The sequence below is a fragment of the Callorhinchus milii genome, unplaced genomic scaffold, assembly GCF_018977255.1.
Source record: "Callorhinchus milii isolate IMCB2004 unplaced genomic scaffold, IMCB_Cmil_1.0 Scaffold5, whole genome shotgun sequence".
Lineage (NCBI taxonomy): Eukaryota > Metazoa > Chordata > Chondrichthyes > Chimaeriformes > Callorhinchidae > Callorhinchus > Callorhinchus milii.
Genome location: NW_024704746.1, coordinates 5,107,874 through 5,129,995, shown reverse-complemented (window position 1 = coordinate 5,129,995; position 22,122 = coordinate 5,107,874). Strand labels below are relative to the sequence as shown.

Genomic DNA, 22,122 nt, shown 5'->3' with positions numbered 1-22,122 from the left:
GTGTGCAATTGGCTGCCGCGTTTCGCACACAAAATATCCAGATAATTCACTTTACAGTTTATTCTGTGAAGTGCTTTGAGACGTCTCAAATTCATGATAAGGCAGGCATTATATCAAATGCAAGGATTATTATTATGTGATATTGACCGTCGCTGTATCCACTCTGTGACTCACAGAGTAAGAACAAAGCTTTTCAAAATTGTTCTATTTTTTCTTTACCAGGCGCATAGTGTGATTCACCAGAGCAAAGGGCTTTTATTGTAACTTATTTTTGAATGGAATGACTATGATCTGCATTCCCACTGAGATCAGGGATTCTTCCCACTCAGTTGGGGCTTTGGGCTTGTAGGGTTAACAGGACAAGCCCAAAGCCCCAACAGATAGGATGGTCCAAATGAGCAGCAGGAAGCTTACCAGACAATGGTTCACAAGGGCAAGCTTTGCAGTTTTAGCACAACAACAACAACAACTTGCATTTATATAGCACCCCTCATGCAGAGTACAGTCCCAGAGCGATTGCCAGTGGCGGAGCACAATGCCAAGCCGCGGGGAGGTGACCGAAGAGGTCAAAGAGGAAGATCTTCAGGCACGAGCTGAAGATGGGGATGGAAGGGGCAAGGCGGAGGGATAGAGGAAGGCTGTTCCTGAGTTTCCAGGCGTAGTGGCTAAAAGCGCGGCCAACAACTCCAGCCACAACTTGTATTTATTTCGCACCTTTCATGCAGGGCAGTGTCTCAGAATGTATAAACAGTAGCAGAGCTTGCTGCCGCCGATTGTGGAGCGGAGGGGCCCAGTGACGTGCGGGAGGCCGGAACCAGCTGAGCAAATTGCAGGTAGAGGAGTGGAGTTTAAGCACGTCGGAGCAGCAGGGAGGTGTCAGGGCGTGAAGGGATTTGTACTGAGGATCTTTAAATCGATCCATTCTGCAACAGGGAGCCAGTGTAGCCCGGCAACGACTGGAGGGATGGGGGTGCCTCCAACGCACACTCCAACTGGGGTCACCAGTCCATTACTCTTGCACCAGCGCCTAGTACTTTCGGTAACTAGGTAAGCAGGTTATGTGCCTATAGGTAAAGAGTGTGCATTCCAATCCAGACAGGAAATGTCCGTGTGTCGGTGTCAGGTGGAACTCTGTCTGGTCTGGATACTGTTAAGCACGATGATGGTTTTCCGCGTGGGTATGGCTGACCAAAATAATATACAAACAAAAACGGTCTCTGCGACCTACCTTCCCCTGCTAAGTCTCTTCAAGGACCACAACATTTTCCAATATATGTTTTGGGAAAAGTCAGGAATTGAAAATGTGACAGAAAACTGTTGGTGAACAGATCTGAGCTCATAAACTAATAACATGGATCTGGGGGAGTGCTGTATTGATGTTGTCTTTAGGATTAGACATTAAACTGAGGGCCGTCTCTTCAGGTGGACATTAAAGATCCAACAGCAAATGTCAAAATAACAAGCGATCTCGGGCCAATATTCACCCCACATTCAAATTCACCAAAGATACAGGTTTATTCAGTTTATTGCTACATGTGCGAGCACAGATTAGCTGTCTGTTTGCCCACACTTCAGTTAGTGTGATGCATTTTAAGATGCTCTGCTGTGATCAGGCATTAAGTCAAATGTAAGCACTATTTTATGGGGTGCTTGTATTTGTGAGCTAATTCTCACAAGTACAAACACCTCACGAGGTTAGAACCTTTTGAGGTTCTAATCTCAGTTAATTGTATGTGAATTTCGATTCCAGCCTTGCTATTGCATTGAACACTGCAGGTGGGCCTACAAACCAATTATTGCTACTTGGTTGAGTTGGGCGGTGGAGGTTAAGAAAGCTCTCTGGTCAATTGTGCTGTATGTTTTGCTCCACTTGGATTTTTGTAGATTAATAAAATATGTTCAAAAGTAATCTGGAATTTATAAATAATGCTGTATAATACTATATAGTGCACAGCGTCATGTAATATGCAACAGAAATGTAATTTTAAAATAACCATTGGCCTCGGAAGGAAGCCTTGCAGCTGTGCAGCTGGGGGAAGCCTTGTTATTGCATGGCTGAGCTTTCAGAGTGTCGCTTGTGGCAATCCCTCACAATCGTAAACACACTGCAGCTTGTTGTGTAATACACTTGTACTGAGATGGAGAACAAGTAGGCAGATAATATGCATCCTGTGGGATGCCTTGTTCTGAGCATCCGGGTTCCTGTGTTTCATTCTATACTCGGGAATAAATGAAAGGGTTAAAGCCCAACTTCAAAACCTAATGCAACAAAATATGAACGCGGGGAGCCAGAGCCAGCCCACTATCGAGGCTGAGGGGGTGTTTGGCATGGCAATGAATCACTGGTCGCAGAGCTGTGTGTCTGCTTATTTTCTCACCAAAACTAAACATGTATTTTACTGATGGAGTTTGTGCTGCCATTGAGTTTCTGCTGACTGTGTAATTCACAGTGAATTATTACTCAGAGCAATTGTGGTTCAGTTCCTAATGCAGCAGTGATATCCCTGCCTTTATGTGATGATACATATAAGCGATTCAATGGGGACTTTAGGCCGTATTTCTTTACTGATGACTTAATAAGAAATGTGCTGTTATCGAATATTTGAAGCCTTGAACATGGTGGAGAATGCATTTTCACATTGAATGCATTATTCTGCACTTTTGGGATTTTGGGAATCTGGATGAAATCTTGTTAAATATAGCAATGAGAGCTCAATACTCTGTCCCTGTCCTGTTTTGCACCTTGCAATGTGTCTGCTGTCTGCTGTGAGTGCAGGGTCAGTGGAACGATCACATTGCCCGTCAGCGTTTTAGATTACAGCCTATTTTCACACATTGATTTGGCAACTTCATAGCGTTATTTTTAGCTGAATGTTCTGGGAAATGCTTTCTATTTGGGAATAACACGATGAGGCCTTTATTGTTACTTGTAAGAAAAATGATGTGTGACTGTGCTGTCATGTGTGACTGAGCCACCCCAGTGTCCTTACACTTTCGAAAGGGCTAAATAACTGCAAGTGACAGGGTAGGGATTTCATAATAGTCCAAGGGGCCTCATTGCTAAACGGCCCTCTTCACCTCACTGTTCACATTACCGGCGTATTGTCTGCTATTTGTTCTTCAGATCCCAGTAGGTGTGCTGCCTAAAATGCCAGGTGTATTTTTAACTTGTGTAACATGAGTTTTAGCGATGGACTAAGGCCATAAATATTAGAAAGTCCCAGATTCCATTCACAGTCCTTGCTGAGTTAGCTGAATTGACATCTGAGCTATTTTTCTGGTGACTGATATATGTGGTGCCCTGGAGATCTGCGGACCCGCCTGGCTCTGGACTGCTGAGACCACCATAGAGGATGGACTCAATTCCAACTTACTGTTGCCAAGCATGGCACCTCAGTTCCCACACCTCCAACCCCCAAAGCCTCTGGGCTCAGGAGGGGAAAATTTGTCAGGGTTGCTGCTCCTGTCCTTACACACACCTTCCAGCAGACAGAGCCTGACTGATCCCCCTGCAGAGACTAGCATTTACGGCCACCTCACTGAGATAGTACAGAGAAATCAGCACCTGTGGAATCATACTCCAGCGGGAGGAGACATGTGGAGGAAACAGTACAACCTTGTGCATATGAAGTGCTTTGAGACATCTCGAAGATGTGATAAGGAGCTATATCAATTGCAAGGATTATTATATACGCTAAAAATGACTCTGCCTTCGACTTTTTTTCTTGCTGACTCTTCTGGGAGAACTGTACAGATAAAGTTATACCAGTCACTTTATTAGTCTCGAAAGGGTAAAGGTTGGAGTCAACCCAGAATCTTCTGGTCTGATGTCTGGTACTCAAGCCAGTTGCAGGTTGCAGTGAAGAGCTCTCTCATGTTAATGGAAAAAAGGGTGACCATGTTTCTTGTGTGTCTTACAGAACGGAACCACAATGATGCAGAGGTGTTTTTATACCTGTGGATTGTCTGCCTGGTGATCAGCTCCTGTTACACCCTCACGTGGGACTTAAAGATGGACTGGGGTCTGTTTGACAAGAATGCTGGAGAGAATACCTTCCTGCGGGAGGAGATTGTCTACCCCCAGAAAGTATGTATGTGTGTGGGACACCCACTCTATGCCACACTGGCTGTGGGTTTACTGTGGGCTGGGAGATCTAAGTTCCTTTAATCCATTCTCTTTCTAATATTTAGGCCAGGCTGACTTGTGGGAGAAGTTAGACAGACAGACCACTTACTGGTGGGGCTACGTTTTTTTTTCAATTGGGTCCTCATAATCCCATAAACCAAAGCCCTAACAGGGCTAAGCCCTAAGAGCGGTCCTAGCTGATCAACTTATGGGGTAACTTACTCTTCATTGGTAGACTGCATGGTTTAGCTGGTTAAATGGCATCTATACCATCCTCCCACCCATCCCCACCCCCCAAAGCACACTCTTGCCAACATGCACTAAACATATGGGAATAGGTAAACAATTCTTATCTTCTTCTTTCTGATCTTCTTTCTTTCTTACCTACCTACCCACCTACCTACCTACCTACCTACCTATCCCATCTGTATCCCATCTGTTGTGGAGTCCTGTAGCTTAGTGGTTAGAGCACTCGCCTCGCAAGTGAGAGACCTGGGTTTGATTCCTGGGCAGGGCGAAATCTTGGGCAAGTTTTCTTACTCACACACCTCTGTTTACCTAGCAGTAAATAGGAACCCAGTTGTTAGTCAATTAGTGGATTGCTTGTCCGGGGGTAATAATTCCTTCCAAAGAAATATAATAATAAATTGGTCCCTCAATCCACGACTGTTTGTGGGACATTGCTGTGCATAATTGGCTGCTGCTTTGCACCCACAAACTATACAGTCAATTTACTTTACAGTATGTTCTGTGAAGCGCTTTGAGATGTATCGAAGATGTGATAATGCAAAGATTATATCAATTGCAAGGATTATTATTATCTCTATCCCATCACTATCCCATGTCTATCCCCTTCTCTATCCTTCTTAACTCCTTTTTATCTTCTTCTTTATCTCCTTTTTTATCTTCTCTTATGGGAGAGATTATAGCAGCAGAGTTTTGGATGAACATATAGTTGATAGCTAGAGCATCAAGTTACCTGTCCATCTGAGCAAAGAGCACTGGTGTAGAAACAGCCCTGGCACTGTAACCTGATTGTTCTGTCAGATGAGGTAACAGTTAAAGAATAATATGCTATCTCTTATTGGAAGGTTACTGAGCTGTTTGTTTCTCTTATTATACAGAGCTATTACTACTGTGCCATAATTGAGGATGTCATTCTACGCTTTGCCTGGACTGTCCAAATCTCACTCTACTCCTTGAACGTGTTGAGTTCAAATCAGCTGCTCATCATTTCCACTGTGCTGGCTCCTCTGGAAGTCTTCCGGTAATGTCATTTACATCAAAACAGTTCAGAACCAAGAGAGATTTGTTCCATTTTTATCATGTCAGAACATCTCTTAAGTGTTTTAAAAAGAATTACTGTTGGGTGAAGTGATTGTTTTTTTGTAGGTAAACAGAGTAGGCATTTGTGCAGCTAAACCCCATGAAATGAACAACCAATGAATGTGTTGGCCAGGATACCGGGCAAAACTCCATTCTCTTTTTCAATCATGTTCATGACATCTCACCACCAATGGTTGACTAATCTGAGAGCATCTCTGCCCATTCCACGGCACCAGCAGAGTGTGACCATTAACAATGGCTTCTTTACTCCACACTCCTCTGTTTACATAGCAGTAAATTGTTAGTCGATTGGCTGATTGCTTTTCCGAGGGTAATAATCCCTTCAAAAAATATTTAAAAAATAATTTGGTTACTCAATCCACGACTGTTTGTGGGACACTTCTGTGTGCTGCGTTTCTCCCACAAAATATACAGTCAATTCACTTTACAGTATATTCTGTGAAGTGCTTTGAGACCCCCACAAATTGACTAATAACTAGGTTCCTACTTACTATTAGGTAAATAGAGAGGGGTAGAGTAAGGAAACTTGCCTAAGGTTTTTCCCTGCTTGGAAATTGAATCTGGGCCTTCTTGCTTGTGAGGTGAGTGCTCTAACCACTATGCATGTTTCATAAACTATTTGATTTTATAAATCTGAATCAGGGTCGTATTCAGTGACTTGGCACGACATTAGGGTCACCTCTTGTGACCTGGATCCAAGTCAGGAACAGAGATCACAACTGTGGTGTCCAAGTCACTGTGTTGGTGTTGACATTGTAAAGCAGTAATACTGATTGACTGAAGTTGTGAGGTTTCTTCACGTGTGATAATTATCCCATTGAATCTGTTATGAAACAATGCATTTTCCTCCTCATTATCTGATTTCCACTCGGTGGGGGGGCGCGGGGTGCTGACCACAACTCATTTGCCACGTATTGACTCCTTGATTGTACAATCACCTTCCTGAAACTCCATCACCCGCAAGAGGAGAGCACAGATTATTATTATTATTATTATTATTATCGGCTCATTGTGCCGCTAATGAGAAGCATCGTCACGCAGAGCGAGAGTGCTCACTAACCCTTGGCCTTTGTGTTTCACCCAGGCGCTTTGTGTGGAATTTTTTCCGCCTGGAGAACGAGCACCTGAACAATTGTGGTGAATTCCGTGCCGTTCGGGATATCTCTGTGGCACCGCTCAATGCCGATGACCAGACACTCCTGGAGCAAATGATGGACCTGGAGGATGGAGTCCGGAACCGCCAGAAACAGAAAGCATGGAAGCGCACTTACAGCATCTCCCTGAAGAAGCCTCTTGGCTCACTGTACGTAACAGCCCCTCACTGTTTCCCTCTCACTGTATATAACACACTACTCCTCACACACAGTACATAACCCACTGCTCCTCACACACTGTACATAACACACTACTCCTCACACACTACATAACACACTGCTCCTCACACACTGTACATAACACACTGCTCCTCACACACTGTACATAACACACTACTCCTCACACACTGTACATAACACACTACTCCTCACACACTACATAACACACTGCTCCTCACACACTGTACATAACACACTGCTCCTCACTCCTCACACACTGTACATAACACACCAGCTTTCATTGCTTCTCTCTCACTGTACACCAGCTCTCATTCCTTCACTTTCACACTGCACGTCACACACCAGCACCTCGTACGTTCACTCCAGCGACCCAAACCACCACAGCTTGAAAACTGCAAATGAATCTCTCTGTAGTTGAACGCCCCAGGTCTGATGATGGGCAGCCAAATTAGACAGACACAGATGTGAGACAAAGAGGTGGGGATAGGAAATGAGCCCAGCTAACCTGATTGCTCTGCGGTGACCCGAGCCGTGACGTAGGTGTGGATGCTGTATGTAGATGGCATCGGGCTCGGCTGTACTGCTTTACTGCCCCTATATTCTGGGTTATAGAGAGAAAGAGAAGGATAGTAGGTGGAAGCTAGGCTGGCGAAGGTAAGGGAATGGCTGAGGAATGCAGGCCGGCCGGCTGGGAAAGGGAAGAAAAACAAACTGGAACCTTAAGAATTGTCCTGAGATTGTCTCCATAACTCTACTCACTCTCTCCGTGTGGACCTGGATTTTACAGCAGCAGCACTGACCCCAGTGGTGGTCTGCTGCCACTGCAGCAATGTGGGTTTCCCCCAACCTCTTTGACGTACGTGTGACTTGTTTTGGGTACCAACATCACACAGAAAGAAGTAATGGACTCATTTATTTAGAAAAATTGTTTGAAATTTCTATTCGTTGTATTTGGATTTGGGTGAAGGCGAGGGAGGTCTTCCTGGGGTTGAACTGGGGAGATGCTCTGGGAAAGTCCACAGTAGTCAATGGTATTGTTGGTGGTTAACCAGACAGATTTGCTTAAGAGTGAGAATTAGAGATACCTACTATCTGTTTTCAATCATACAGTGCACAGTTGGGAAACTGGACGTTGCATCGTTATACCACAATCTAGTGTTTTTCGCTGCTCAGTAACGCAAGAGCACTTTGTTGCACAGTGTATGATAATATTTCAGTATACAATTTGAGGAAGAATACTTCTCAAAACTATCAGATGTCCAGCAGTGAGAGAACTGCTCTTACTGCTGACAGATGATCTAAAGATGTCCTGAACAAGTTATCTCATCACCGGAAAGCACAGTGAATTAGCCACTGACTGATCACCTCTAAGACCTGGGATTGAATGCTGTCCAGACTCAGGGGATGAAGTTCCCTTGTTTTTCGTGGCAGTGAGGGTTCTGTATGGGATGAGTTTGGGACCGTTTCAATCCAGTACCTGGAGGCGGACACAACAAAAACTAAAATCAAAAGAGAGGGAGGGAGGACATGGGGAGAGCAGACTAGAGAGTGGGAGGGAGGCGCGGGGAAATAATACTGGAGAGAGGGAGCGGAGACATGAGAGTAGACTGGAGGAATCATATAATAATAATTCTTGCATTTGATATAGCGGCTTATAATGATGAGTCGTCTCAAAGCGCTTCACAGAATATAGTGTAAAGTGAATTTGCTGTATATTTTGTGGGCGAAATGCGGCAGCTAATTGCGCACAGCAGTGTCCCACAAATAGCTGTGGATTGAGTAACCAAATCATTATTAATATTGGGATGAGCTTCAAGAAGCTGAAAGAAACTGTTTGGAACATCTTTTACTATCTTCAAGGCTGAGATCAGTCAACCACACAGACAATAGATGGAACCTTTCAAAATTCTGTTAAGTATAAGTAGTATAAGAGTAGGGAGATTTTGGTTAATCTATACAAAACACTGGTTGGACCTCAGCTGGAGTACTGCGTCCAGTTCTGGGCACTTACTTCAGGAAGGACATTAAGGCACTGGAAAGGGTGCAGAGGAGATTCATGAGAATGATACCTGGAATGGGGAACCTTAGCTATGAGGACAGGCTGGAGAAGTTAGGACTTTTCCCATTAGAGGAGAGAAGGTTACGCGGGGACCTGATAGAGGTCTTCAAGATCATGAAAGGTTTCGACAAGTGAGATAAGGAAAAGCTGTTTCCGCTGGTAGGTGTGTCTGTGATCCATGGTCACAGTCTTAAGATATCTACCAAAAGAAGCAGAGGGGAGGTTAGAAGAAATTTTTTCACTCAGCGAGTTGTTCGAATTTGGAATGATCTGCCTGAAAGGATAGTGAAGTCCGATTCGATAACAGCTTTTAAGAGAGAACTGGCTAGGTATCTGGGGAAGACGGGTTTGCAGGGTTATGGGGAGAAAGCTGGTGATTGGGGTTAGTGAAAGTGACGCTCTGTCAAAGAGCCGGCACAGACTCGATGGGCCGAATGGCCTCCTTCTGTGCCGTAACATTCTATGAATCTATGAATCTATGAAAACCTAAATTTGAAGCAATGATCCCGAGCTTAAATTGATGAGATCCTGTCTCACGTTGGACAGTGCTTTTACCACCTGAGCCCTCTGCTATAAAATGTTTGACACTTGAGGTGGCAATTGATGCATGTTTCTGTGGTGTTTCCTGGTGACAAGTTTGGCTGTGCTGCCAAAAGGATGGAACGCAGAGTTGTTCGGATGTGGATGTCTTGCTAAGTAATAACAACTACTTGCATCTCAGAGTGCTGTAAGTAACGTGCTGGAGAGAGTAGACAGTAGATATAGCTGCTGTGCGTAATTGGCTGCCGCGTTTTGCCCGCAAAGTATACAGTCAATTCACTTTACAGTATATTCTGTAAAGTGCTTTGAGGTGTCTCGAAGACGTGATAAGGCGTTATATCAAATGCAAGGATTATTATTTTAGGTAGATGAAAGAAATTTGAAAGGTTATGGAGATGAGGCGAAGCAGGCAATGGGATTGAATGGACAGCTTGCCGGTGCAGATTTATTGCGCTGAATGGCCGGCCGTCTGTGCTGTAAATGTTTATGATTCTACTTCTGGGTCAAAACGCTTAATGCCGCCTGTTTCTGCTCCTCAGATCAAAACCCAGGGACACCAATGTGTTGATCGAAGACACAGACGACGAGGCATTCACATGAGAGGTGACACGGACACCTCGCTGTCATTGACACGTTCCAGTTTTACCGGGCACTGAACGCCACTCGGCACCTCTGCCCGGACACAGACTCAATTCCACTTTTCTTTTTCTTTTTTGTTTTCGATATTAATTTAAGCCGAGTCAAACCAGTTTCGAAGACTGTTTGCAACTACAGGAATATCCATCTATCTCTCTATCTTCTCAGTACGGATCAAATCAAACGGAACAGACTTTGAGCTGGACAATACTTTGTTTTCTCGCGCTCTCTCTCTCTCTCTCTCTCTCTCTCTCTCTCTCAGGCTCAGAATAAGCTGGAGCCGGTTTAAGCTGGTCTAAACTGGTTCACTCACGTTTCTGACCAGCTCCTGACCCTGGTGGCACTTGCAGGGAAAGTGCACTTAATCGTACTTCCTACGTGAAGTTTTTTTTTCATTTTGATATGCATTTGTTCTGTTCCGATTGGAATTGTTCATATTATTTATGAAGCAAAACATGTCTCCAGTGCAATGTTGTGATCGTTTTGTGTTAATGTTGGAGGATTATTTTTTGTTTGGGTTTAGCAGTTGGCTTCTATTTAACAGGGAGCAGGGCGCTTCAAAGGTTGTAGTTTTCACAGAGTTAGGACTCTCCTTATTATGAAACTGGCATCCGAAACAGTAGCTGGACAGCACCCAGTGACATTTCAGCTGCAACAAATAACTTCTCTGTTTGCCCCTTTACAGGAGATATAGTCAGTGGTTTTCCTGACCGGAATCTAGTAACGGAGGCACACAGCAAATTACATTATTTTCCCGTGTATTAAAATACAATGGTTGCTGTTTTTACATATCCTGGACCACTTCCAGATGTTTGAACAATGTAGAAAATCTCACAGGGAAATTGGATATAATAGTCAACTCTTGGCCGAACCCATTCCGAGTCTTCCCGCTATTGACTTGTTCCGGGAAGACTCCGGCGGCTGAGTTTATTTCCCATTCTTTGTGCCAGTCCATAGGAGCCAGGGCTGGATTAGCGGGACGTAGCAGCTGGAATGTGACCTGGGTGGGTGATTGAAGGCTTTCAGAGCAGTCTGTGCTGGGAGCTGGGAGTGGGCTGCTTTCAGAAGCTCACATGGAAGATTGGGAAAGTTTGCCGGTGGACGATTGGGAAACACCTGGTCTGATATGACAGTGGAGCCGTCTTAAGATCAGTCTCACATTGCCACGTTAACACTCACTAGAGGGCAGAGAGAGAGATTTTGTTATTGCATTTTTTCTTTAAAAAGGCGATATCCACTTACTTGCCTGTATTGATTCAGTAGCCCATCCCAAACACCCAATGTACATTTTAGCACGAGTGTGGATTTGGATTCCAGTGACAGAAGTAGTGAGCTGAGTAGTCATTCAAGTTAATGATAGATTTGGGAGCGCTCAATGATTTAATGGCTTTAAAGTCCGTTCACCATTTTGATCCTAGCCAGGATTTTATTTAATATGGCAGTTGATATGGTTGGATTTGGAACACTGGGAAAGCTCCTCCTACTAATACCTTTCTGTTGGCATGACCTTAAGTAGGCTCCACTGTATAAGAGAAAGGACAAAGTCCTGGTGCCTCAGCATTGAGAGTAAGAAGACATCAAGGTAAGACAAGACCCAAGCATCAACCTCCAACCTCTTGCTCTGTATTGGAGATTTTGGGGCTGGGGGAGGATGTTGAATGGCTGGGTTATGGGTTACCAACTGTTCTCAGATCCCAAATCTGGGTGAGCTCTGCCCTGCAGGGCTTCCAAACAAGTGTATTTCACTTTGCAGAAAGGATGAAAGGAGCATCTGTAATGTGCAAATGCAGAACATCGATATGGTCAAAGTTTTTGGTGAATAAATCATTCGTAGGGAATTTATTAGCAAAGAAACCCAAGTCAAAATATCTCTCCAAGTTGCTATCCTCCTTGCTAGCACCGACCCTCGGCTTAACTACTTGCCACAGCACAAGCTTATTTTGTACCGTCAACTCTGAATTTCACATTCCTGATGCTTTTTGTTAATAAAGTGTACGCAAAACAGATGTGATTCAGTGAAATTGTGACGCACACAAAGAGAGAGAGGGACGGGGGTTTGGATTGAAATTTTAACCCACTAGCAAACCAACCAGAGCTGAGTGTAAGATGCAGCGAAAGTGTATAAAATCACTTTCTGCTTACAGATGAACTCGGATCTTCTGAATTCACTTGAGTCAGGAAGGAACCTCTAACTCTTAGTTAGGTTCCTGACCCTTTTAGTGTAACCTGTGCCCTGAGGTGGTTGATAGACATGCAGTCGCATTTCACATGGCACTGTATTGGGGTGGGGGTGGGGGGGATTATGTATAATGCATTGTACTGGCACCAACACCAGAGCACAGTGTACACTCAGTCGGCTCAGAGTTAACTCAGCATCACAAAGCATGAGACCTCGAGAACCACATTTCAGTTCAGTTTAGGTAGATGAAAGAAATTTGAAAGGTTATGGAGATGAGGCGAAGCAGGCAATGGGATTGAATGGACAGCTTGCCGGTGCAGATTTATTGCGCTGAATGGCCGGCCGTCTGTGCTGTAAATGTTTATGATTCTACTTCTGGGTCAAAACGCTTAATGCCGCCTGTTTCTGCTCCTCAGATCAAAACCCAGGTTTTGCCCACAAAATATACAGTCAGTTCACTTTACAGTATATTCTATGAAGCGCTTTGAGACGTTCGCGATAAGCTGCTATATTGAGTACAAGCATTATTATTACTTTAGCTGGAAAAGCTTTCCATTTTTAAGAGCTTGATTCTTGTAGTACCATAATAGAATCATAGAAAACAGGGCACAAAGGAGTTCATTTGGCCCATCAAGTCTGGCTCTCAGAGCAAGTTATCTATTCAATCCCATTGCCCATACATCATATCTTTCACATACCAGTCTTATTTCCATCTACTGTTCTCTTGAAACCCACAATGGACTTTTGCCTCTACCACCTTACTAAACAGGGCAAACCACACATGAAAAAGTTTTCCTAAACTCTTCTTTCACGCTTCTTGTGACCATCTTACATACACATCATCTGGTCATAGACCACCCCCCATCTTGTATGTCAATGTCTGGAAGCACATCCCAAGAAATCACTGTCGTGTGTGGTGACTTTTTTTGTAGGCAAATGTGGCTGCTATTTGTGCCAGTAAGGACTTGCAAATAGCCGTGAGAGGAGTAACCACTTAATCCTGTTGGCAGAGGCTGCTTCTCTTTACCAATAATGTCATGGGATCTTTAGCGTCAGCCTGATCAACAAGCAAAAGAAACCTGGGTTTAATATTGCATCTAAAGGATTGGTATTCCACATGATCTGGTCATGTGTGCGGAAATCAGTGACAGCTACACAGATATGAAGATATGAGCATGATTACATAGGCAGTGTCGTAAATGCTGACTCAGTGTTTGGTTTAGAAAGGAAAGCCCCTAGAAGAAATCCAGGACCAAACAGGCTTGTTTAGCTGGTTGTTCGAAGTTAAACACAGCTGGGAAGTGCTTCAGGACAGGAAGAAAATAGAAAGGTTTACATTGAAGCTGCTGTGTAAATACTGTGACATGGCACTTTGAGAACAAGCACAGTAAAAATAGCTCTTATTATTGAAGTCACAGCTTCAGGTTCATTTTTGACTCCATTTATAAGGAGATACTCTAGAAGGACATTGATTTTATTTTTAACAGTAGGAGTTAGGGATCTTTTTGCTATGTTCGTTCTTGAGATTAAGATCAGCGTTCGATAGACCGCGCGGAAGCTTGTTGTACAAGTGAATCGTATATTTTGAAAGTAACCTGTTAAGAAAGCTGCTTCGATTCATGCAAATGGTACATACAACCCTAACGCTCGGCATAGTGGAGCAGTGAGCTGTTGAGGTATTTACTGCCATTAATTTGCCATGGTCGTCTATGGAGATTTAGGGGTTGTTCCTATATATTATAAAAAGACTTCAGTCTGTGTTTTTATNAAAAAAAGTTTTTGTTTTTTGCAAATCATAGAAATTGAATTGCAGTTGGTAAACTTTTTTTAAAAAAATTCATGTTTTTAATTACAGAATTGTATGTCACCACAGACATTGCTTCTGGCTCGTTGCACAGTGAAGTGCTGTTAGAGTCGCTGCTTGCACATATTCCCGTTTCATAATGGCGACTGGCAACCTTATTACACTGAAGTCACAGTCAAAGCTTGCAAACATTTTTGAAACATCTAAGGTCTATTATCTGTCTATTTCAAAATAATTTAAATTCTGCATGTTTATGCTTTGGATTCTATAGGAGCTACACAGATGCGTCTGAGTGTGTGTGATATACAGATAAAATTAAGGTTTGACTTTATATTTGCACGTTCACAGGCTCTCAGGTGTGTCACATTGTGGAGGCACTGACAGGAAAATTCGAGAGACCTATCATTTAGCAAGGGCTTTGTGTGTGTCGCAAGAGACCTCTTCCTCGACAGAAAAGAATTCTAGGCACACAGATTCTAGGCTCGTGCCATCAAGTCAGCCCCTAAACCTGCTTGGGACTTACCCCGTGATGTTTTCTATCCTGAGCTTGTGTCTTCCCCAGAGATCTGGTTGACACTGTGAAGGGAGCTTCATTGTGAAGGGAATTTGTATTCAAGAGGGAAATGCAAAGCTGCTTTTCACTTCATGGTTATTTGTGGGACATTGCTGCGCGTAAATTGGCTGCTAGGTTTGCCTACAAAATGCGCAATCATTATACATCCAGTGCATATTGTAAGGCGCTTTGAGTGGGTTTGAAGACGCGATAAGGCACTGTATTAAATGTAAGTACTTATTATGATTTACTTGGCGACAAGGATTGGGATAGGAGTAGGGCTTTTTTTTAACAACCATTCAGATGAGCTACTATGTTTTTTGACAGTGCTGTACATTCCTATACTCGTGGAAACACAGGAATGGTCACAGGAGCTGCCTTGTCAACAGAGAGAGGTGATATAAATAGAGTAACAGGTGCCTGGAAGTGAAACAGAGTTATCAAATGATGTGCTGTGGTCAATTCTGAAGTTGCCAGCACCCCGCAATTGTACTGAAGCTTGTTTTACCATTATTTGTTTTATCAAAATACCTGGGTGTAATTAATTTCAGGATTATATTCAGGATGCCTGGGGGTGTTGAGTACTCTCTGAAATCAAAAGCAGATAATAATAATAACTTTTGCATTTGATATAGCACCTTATCATGTCTTTGAGACGTCTCAAAGCACTTCACAGAATGTACAGTAAACTGAATTGACTGTATTTTGTGGGCAAAATGCAGCAGCCAATTGCGCACAGCACTGTCCCACAAACAGTCGTGAATTGAGTGACCAAATTATTATTTTTTTAAGAAGGGATTATTACCCCAGAAAGCGATTCTTCAATCGACTAGCAACCAGGTTCCTACTTACAATTCGGTAACCAGAGGCTTCTGGAATATGGCAACTTGCCAAAGGTTTCATCCTGCTCGGCAATCAAACCTGGTTCCTCTTGCTTGTGGGGCAAGTGCTCTAACCACTACGCTACTTCTCTTTCCTCTCCTGACAAGCAACCCATGGCAGGTTGCAGTACAAGAGGTGCCTGTAACCCCTCCTGTGACTTACCCCAATGGCCCGTCAACACTTTCAGGCCAAGGTTGCGAGTAATAGCATTCTCTAGAATGGGGGAAATCACAGCCGACACTAATCTTACAGTATATTCTGTGAAGCGCTTTAAGACGTCTAGAAGATGTGAAAAGCGCTATATCAAATGCAAGAATTATTATTATTATTAATCTTGTCCTATCTGCGTTCACCTCTGTGCTTGCAGCAGAGATCACTGAAAACAATAAGGAATGGGATCTGTGACTTATTTATTTCTACTCTCAGTCTGTGAGAACTTGGTTTAACATTGACTTGCGGGGCTGCCTGAGGAGTGGAGAACCTTTAGGGGTGATACCAGAATTTTAAAATGAAACGCACAGGAAAAAATTTGGCTTCTTGTTAAAACACTGCTCTGTTTTCAACTCCAGGTGAGCTGACAAGATGTGGAGCAGTAAATCAAATGAGGCGTCCTTACTAAACCCAGGACAGACGCCAAGTCGGGAAGTGAGGCAAGGTAAAGTCATTCCCTATTTCGCACTAACCGATTAAGCACCATCTTTAGCGATTGGGTAAGCAGCAGTCTGATTTGATTCCTGTAAGAAACTCCCATGTAAAGGAACAGAATCAACGCAATGAAGGGTTGTGAAAATGTGGAATGCTCTGTTCCAGTGAGCTGTAAACTAGAGATAGATACTTAGAAAGTAAGGATTTACTAAGTATGGGGACAAGGCAGTGAAAAGGGATGAAATGACCTGCTGTGCCATTCTAGTGGCTAGCTTGCAGAGGTATTAAACGGTCATGTATTTCATAGTGGATTCAGAAATAATTTATTCTGAAACCCTTGATGTGCTCAGTTGGTTTAAATTGCGACCCGGGAATCCACTTTTAAATATAATCCTTCCCAATCACTGTTTATATCTATTTTAATCTCTGCCAAATATGCTGATTTTATGAAATAATTGCCAGGCTCCTCGTGATGAGAAATATACAAAATAGCATTGCCTCAAATCTCTTGAAAGGTGGCGAGTGAAATTATTCCTTTTTATCTTTAGATTTGGCCTCAGCATGGGATACTGTTACCAAGACCAAAGCTGCTGTAAGTATCTTGTAAATAATAATAATCCTTGCATTTGTTATAGTTCCTTATGATGTCAAAACGCCTCAAAGCGCTTCTCACATTTACTCTATTTGTAGACTAACGCGGTAGCCAATTTGCAAACAGCAGTGTCCCACAAATGCCTTGAAGTGAGTGATCAATTTTATCTGGAGAATTGTTGGCCAGGACACCTGCAAAGAGAAACTCGCATATTCCATGAGCCCTTTAACTTTGGTTTGATGCCTCATCTGAAGGACAGCACATGGGACTTGAACCCACAGCCTTCTGACAAAGAGACAAGAGTACTACCAACTGAACAAGGCTTACACACCTTCCAGATTATTGTAGTAATTCAGAGTGCTTGTCCCTAAAGTTACCTGTGTGAAGCTTCATGTTTTGAATTACCTTGTAACTAGGACTTGTAAAGCGCCGCATGGTCAAAGGACCAATAGCTTTTGATTTTTACATTGGAAATGTTTGGATCATTGCTAGTGCTTTTCCCTTTACGAATGTTCCCTTTTAAAAAAAACTTTTACCTGTGAAGCCTTCGAGGTTTCGCCAGATCCCTCAGAAATCTGTGTGATGAGACCTAGAAAGCTCCACAAAGTTGTTTCTTTCACCAGTTGAGTCTAAGAAGTGTGACGATGGGTGTGGTCATGTCACCACCCAGATTAGGGAATGGCTTGCCCTCTTAGAATCAAATTGAGATTTGTTAGCAGTGCCAGCTCCCTGGTTGTGTCCAGGTTGAACAGATTAGTTGCACCCAGAGATTAACTCTTTAAAGGGCATTGTAGTTCTAGGTAGACCAATTGTTTTTGCTTGGGTATTGATGTCCAAGACATTGGGATAAAACTCCTTTTTCTTTTTGAACAATGCAATGGGATCTGTAATGTTTATCTGAATAGGTAGATGCAACCTCAGTTTACAAATTCATCAAAGGACAGCAGGGCTTCCCCAGCATTGTACAAGAGTGTGGGTCTACAGTATGAGCTCAAAGTCACATTGAGCTCAAATGTGATATTTGTTTTTTCTACTTTCCTCCAAAGCTGCGACACATAGAGAACAGGCTGGAGGCTGTGCCCACGAGCACCGCAGTGTTAGACTCGGTGATGGATACAAAGAAGACTTCGAGCAGTGCAGCCAGAAAAGTGAGCCGGAAAGGTAAGTGGCTGTGACACAGCAATTCACTGGACCCTGAGCAGCAAGCTGATCTAGTTTACAATTCATTAACATTTATACAGGGCCTTTCAGGTTAGGAAGACATTTCAAACTACTTCACATTGCTGGCTGGGCACCTGAGCTGGGAGGAGGGGAGGTGAGGGACTGAATAGGGCCGGGAAGGAAAAATGACCAAAAGTCAAAGAGGGAAGTCTTGAGAGGGTTGAACGGCTGAAAGTTTCCCTGTCAGTGGTGTGATGGATAAGGTGGGGGGACATGAAGCAGGCCAGTGTTCACTCAGCGTAGGGAACAACTAGTAGGAGGTTGCAGAAGTAGGGTTGAGCAAGACTCCCCAAGGTGGAGGGATTTAAAGCTGAGAACGAGGATCTTGGATTAGATCTGCTGGGGCAGAAAGTGATGGTGGCAGATAGGATGCGGGAGGTAAGAGAAATGAAGAAATGATTGGAGATGAGTCGTGCCACGGGATCTTAAACATCTGCCTGAACAGGCAGACGGGATGCCGATCTCATCCAAAGGATGGCACCTTTGAAAATACGGGGCTCCCCCAGCGTTGCACCGTTTTGAGATGCCACCCTGCATAAATGGCGATATATAAATGCAAGTTGTTGTTTGTGTCAGCCTAGATTGAGTTTAAAATTTCCAAAGTGGAACTTGAACCCACAATTTTCTGACTCAGTGGTTAGACTAAACCTTTGGAACTAAACAGAAGGAGTGGGTATATCTCTCTTATTAAAACATTTGTGTCATACTAATAATTGCAGTACATCATATCATGGAATTGCACCAGTGTCTCAAACCACTTTGTGCAAAATAAGTTACACTAGTTAGTGTAGTGACCGTCCTGTCGGCAGACAACTCGCCTGCCCTTGCAAACCACAAAAAATCCTGAACCCATCTGGCATAGGGTTGGATCAGCTGGTGCCTAAAACTAGTCTGTCTTTTTTATTGCTTCCTGGTGTGCAAAATTAGCATTAGATAACATGACTGAATATGTATAAACTCCATAAAGGTTAATCAGTCTGATCTTTTAGTGACTTTTAAATGGGTTTAATAAAAGCCTCCAGCAATTTTTCTGGCTTCTTCCTGTCCTGGGACCTACGCCTCCCATTGGAGTCAACAAGAAAACAGCATCTGTGCACAGTAGCAGGTTGTGATCTGAAGGGAATGTTGAGGAAGGATGTGAGCAATTGTTGTGAGCAATTGTAGGAGTGTTATCTGTAATAACATTGATTCCGTAGCCAGCGTTTCCTGGATCATAGTCAATGCCTTTCTTACTGTCCCTTCAAACATGTTCCACCCTTTGTGAACCATAAATCTTTCAAATTTAGAATTTAAAAACTTCTAATGAATTCTGGTTTAGGAAATATTAGTTTGTAGGTGAGGCTGTAGTTTCCTTTGAAGCAAGAGTGCTTTAAGTAGGACCAGGGGAAACTATTCAGCCCATCCAATCTGTCAGCCAGTTGATTTGATCATAGTGGATTTGTAAATCCCATTTTGTTGCCTTCATAGGAAAAATAGTGCAGCAATTATAGTGTTTTCTTATCTTAATAGTTACTTATGTTACTTGTACAATACAGGGACCAACTGAGCAGAGGAAACCCAGGGAGTGTCTCTAACAAACAGTCTGCCCAAATAATATGGTTAAACTTTTTTTGCAAGCAGGTTGCACTCCAAGCAGCCTGCCAGGGGTAGCACTTTCAATGGAAACGGACTGAGGAGACAGGAGCTTGAGGCTGTTATACATGCACCAAAGGCTCACTATCTTGTTTGGCAATCCTGTACATATCCTGTGTTTGTATGGAGGCTGAATTTGGCTTGACCGCTTATTTTATTTATTTAAAAAAACTCTTGGAAAGATGAGAGTTCAGTAAACTCCGTAAAAGTTATAAAGTTTATAAAAGTATAAAGATTTTAGTATTGATAGTAAGTAATCCTTGAATTACTGCTGCTGAAACCCTGGTTCACGCCTTTGTCACCTCAAGGCTGGACTATGGGAACTCTCTCCTCGCCGGCCTTCCCGCACCTCCCTCCACAAGCTGCAGGTCATTCAGAACTCTGCAGCTCGTGTACTGTCCCGCACCAGGCTTCGGGACCACATCACTCCCACCCTCGCTCGCCTCCACTGGCTCCCCATCCCCCAGAGGATTGATTTCAAGATCCTCATCCTCACCTACAAGGCCATTCACGGCCTTGCTCCCTCCTACCTCTCCAACCTACTATCCCCCTACCTACCTGCCCGTACCCTCCGTTCCTCTGGCTCCGGTCTGCTCCACGTTCCCCGCCCCAACCGCCCTACTATCGGTGGTCGGGCCTTCAGCCTCTCAGCCCCGAGGCTCTGGAACTCCATCCCCCAGTGCCTTCGCCTTGCTTCCTCCCTTTCCTCCTTCAAGGCCGGTCTCAAAACCTTTCTCTTTGACCGTGCCTTCAGCTCCCCTCTCGACTCTCTTCCTCCTCCTCGCTCCCTCCCTTCCCTCCCCTCACCCTGACCATTTCCCCCCTCCTCTCTCCCTCCCTTCCCTCCCCTCACCCTGACCATTTCCCCCCTGCTCGGGTCATGACCCAACTGTGCAGCGCCTTGGGACGTCCTCCTGACGTGAAAGGCGCTCTATAAATGGAATCTTGTTGTTGTTGTTGTTGAATTTAAACTTTCATGTCAAGAGAACATCTGAATGCTTTTTCACAGGATATACTGTAAAGCAGGGGTAGGCAAAATATGGCCCGCGGGCCATATCCGGCCCACGAAATGATTCTATCCAGCCCGTCATTGTGTCTAGCAATAGAAAAAATTATAGTTTGTTCAGTCCCACAAAGGATCAGTTTTAAATGCGTCCCTTCCATTTCTTACTTTTGTCACAGCATCTATTTTTAATTGCTAAAGTCGTTAGTTTTCTTTCTCCACAAATTTCGCATTTCAATCAGACCAGGAACATCAGCCAATCACACTGCTTAGTTGTACACACGCTCCCTTAATTATTGAATCAGGCTGACATTGGAAATTTAAGGATCGGCAAATTTTCAAACTTCAGTTGTCTGGTTAACGCACATCAGCGCTTTCATTCTTCCCATTGAGTGAGCTTCTCACATTCTCATCATTATGTGAATAAATGAATAAATATCAAATAAATGTCTGTTCAATGAGTTTATTTAAACTAATTTTAATGAATGTCAATTATATAGACTTTATTTTATGCATGTACAAGTGTAAGACTTGATTTTGAGCTATTATTTAAGCATTTGCATCGATATTAAGTGAGTGACCCGCGAAGCTTACCAAAACTCGTGAAGTGGCCCGTCAACCAAAATAATTGCACACCCCTGCTGTAAAATGTAGTGACTGTATTTTGTACGCAAACATTTTTTCGCCTATTGCCGTTGTTTGCAGTAATTGGAGTATTGAGATCACACCACAAGCTGTTAGAGGGCAAACTGCAACAGAAGGTTGAGTGACCTGATAGAGGTCTTTGAAATTATGAGGGGTTTTGATAGACAATAAGGAGAAATTATTTCCACTTTTTGGTGAGTCAGTAGAGGGCATCAATTTAAGGTAATGAGCAAATGGGGAGGTTGGGAGAATTTTTTTCACACACAGAGTAGTTAGGATATGGAGTGCCCTGCCTGGAGCAGTAGTTGAAGTAGAATCCATATTAGCTTTCAAGAGAGAAATAGACAAATGCCTTAAACAAGAATCAGCTGCAGGGGAGTGCGGAAAGGGCAGGTAAGTGGGACTGAAAGGATTGCTCTTGAGGGAGTTGGCACAGACACGATGGGGCCGAATAGCCACTTGTGTGCCATAAGTGTCTGTTCTATGGCTCAAAATTGTAGATCTTGTACACTGCAGTTTTACACTTCTTGAATGTCTCTAGAAAATGCTAAATCGATAGTTTCCAAGACTATGCTACCAGCACATGTTACATTTAATAGCAAGTAATTTGGATAGACCTGAGGTATACATAAATAGTCAGTAAAATAATACAGTAGTAATAATAATAATCTTTGCATTTGATATAGCACCTTAACACGTTGGTGAGACATCTCAAAGTGCTTCACAGAATATATTGTGGAGTGGATTGACTGTATTTGTGGGCAAAATGCAGCAGCCAATTGCTTGTGGAGTAAGGAAATTGCCTTAAGTTTTGCCCTGCCCGGGAATCGAATCCAGACCTCTTGCTTGCCAGGCGAGCATACTAACCACTGGACCACATTAGTAGACCAGATATATGAACAGCCATGTGCAGAACACATTTAA

The 22,122-nt window shown here is 43.4% G+C and overlaps 2 protein-coding genes across 2 annotated transcripts in view; both read left to right on the top strand.

The window, feature by feature from the left end:
- The window catches only part of LOC103184770 (xenotropic and polytropic retrovirus receptor 1 homolog), a 127,419-nt gene extending 115,207 nt beyond the window's left edge, over positions 1-12,212 (top strand). Inside the window, exons 13-16 of the mRNA XM_007902949.2 lie at positions 3,921-4,087; positions 5,251-5,393; positions 6,558-6,776; positions 9,946-12,212. Coding sequence (XP_007901140.1) covers positions 3,921-4,087; positions 5,251-5,393; positions 6,558-6,776; positions 9,946-10,006 — 590 coding nt within the window. The 3' untranslated portion in view covers positions 10,007-12,212. The remainder of the gene's footprint in view (positions 1-3,920; positions 4,088-5,250; positions 5,394-6,557; positions 6,777-9,945) is intronic.
- A 3,821-nt stretch (positions 12,213-16,033) lies between these two features.
- The window catches only part of cep350 (centrosomal protein 350), a 69,861-nt gene continuing 63,772 nt past the window's right edge, over positions 16,034-22,122 (top strand). Inside the window, exons 1-3 of the mRNA XM_042334956.1 lie at positions 16,034-16,115; positions 16,654-16,697; positions 17,744-17,858. Coding sequence (XP_042190890.1) covers positions 16,043-16,115; positions 16,654-16,697; positions 17,744-17,858 — 232 coding nt within the window. The 5' untranslated portion in view covers positions 16,034-16,042. The remainder of the gene's footprint in view (positions 16,116-16,653; positions 16,698-17,743; positions 17,859-22,122) is intronic.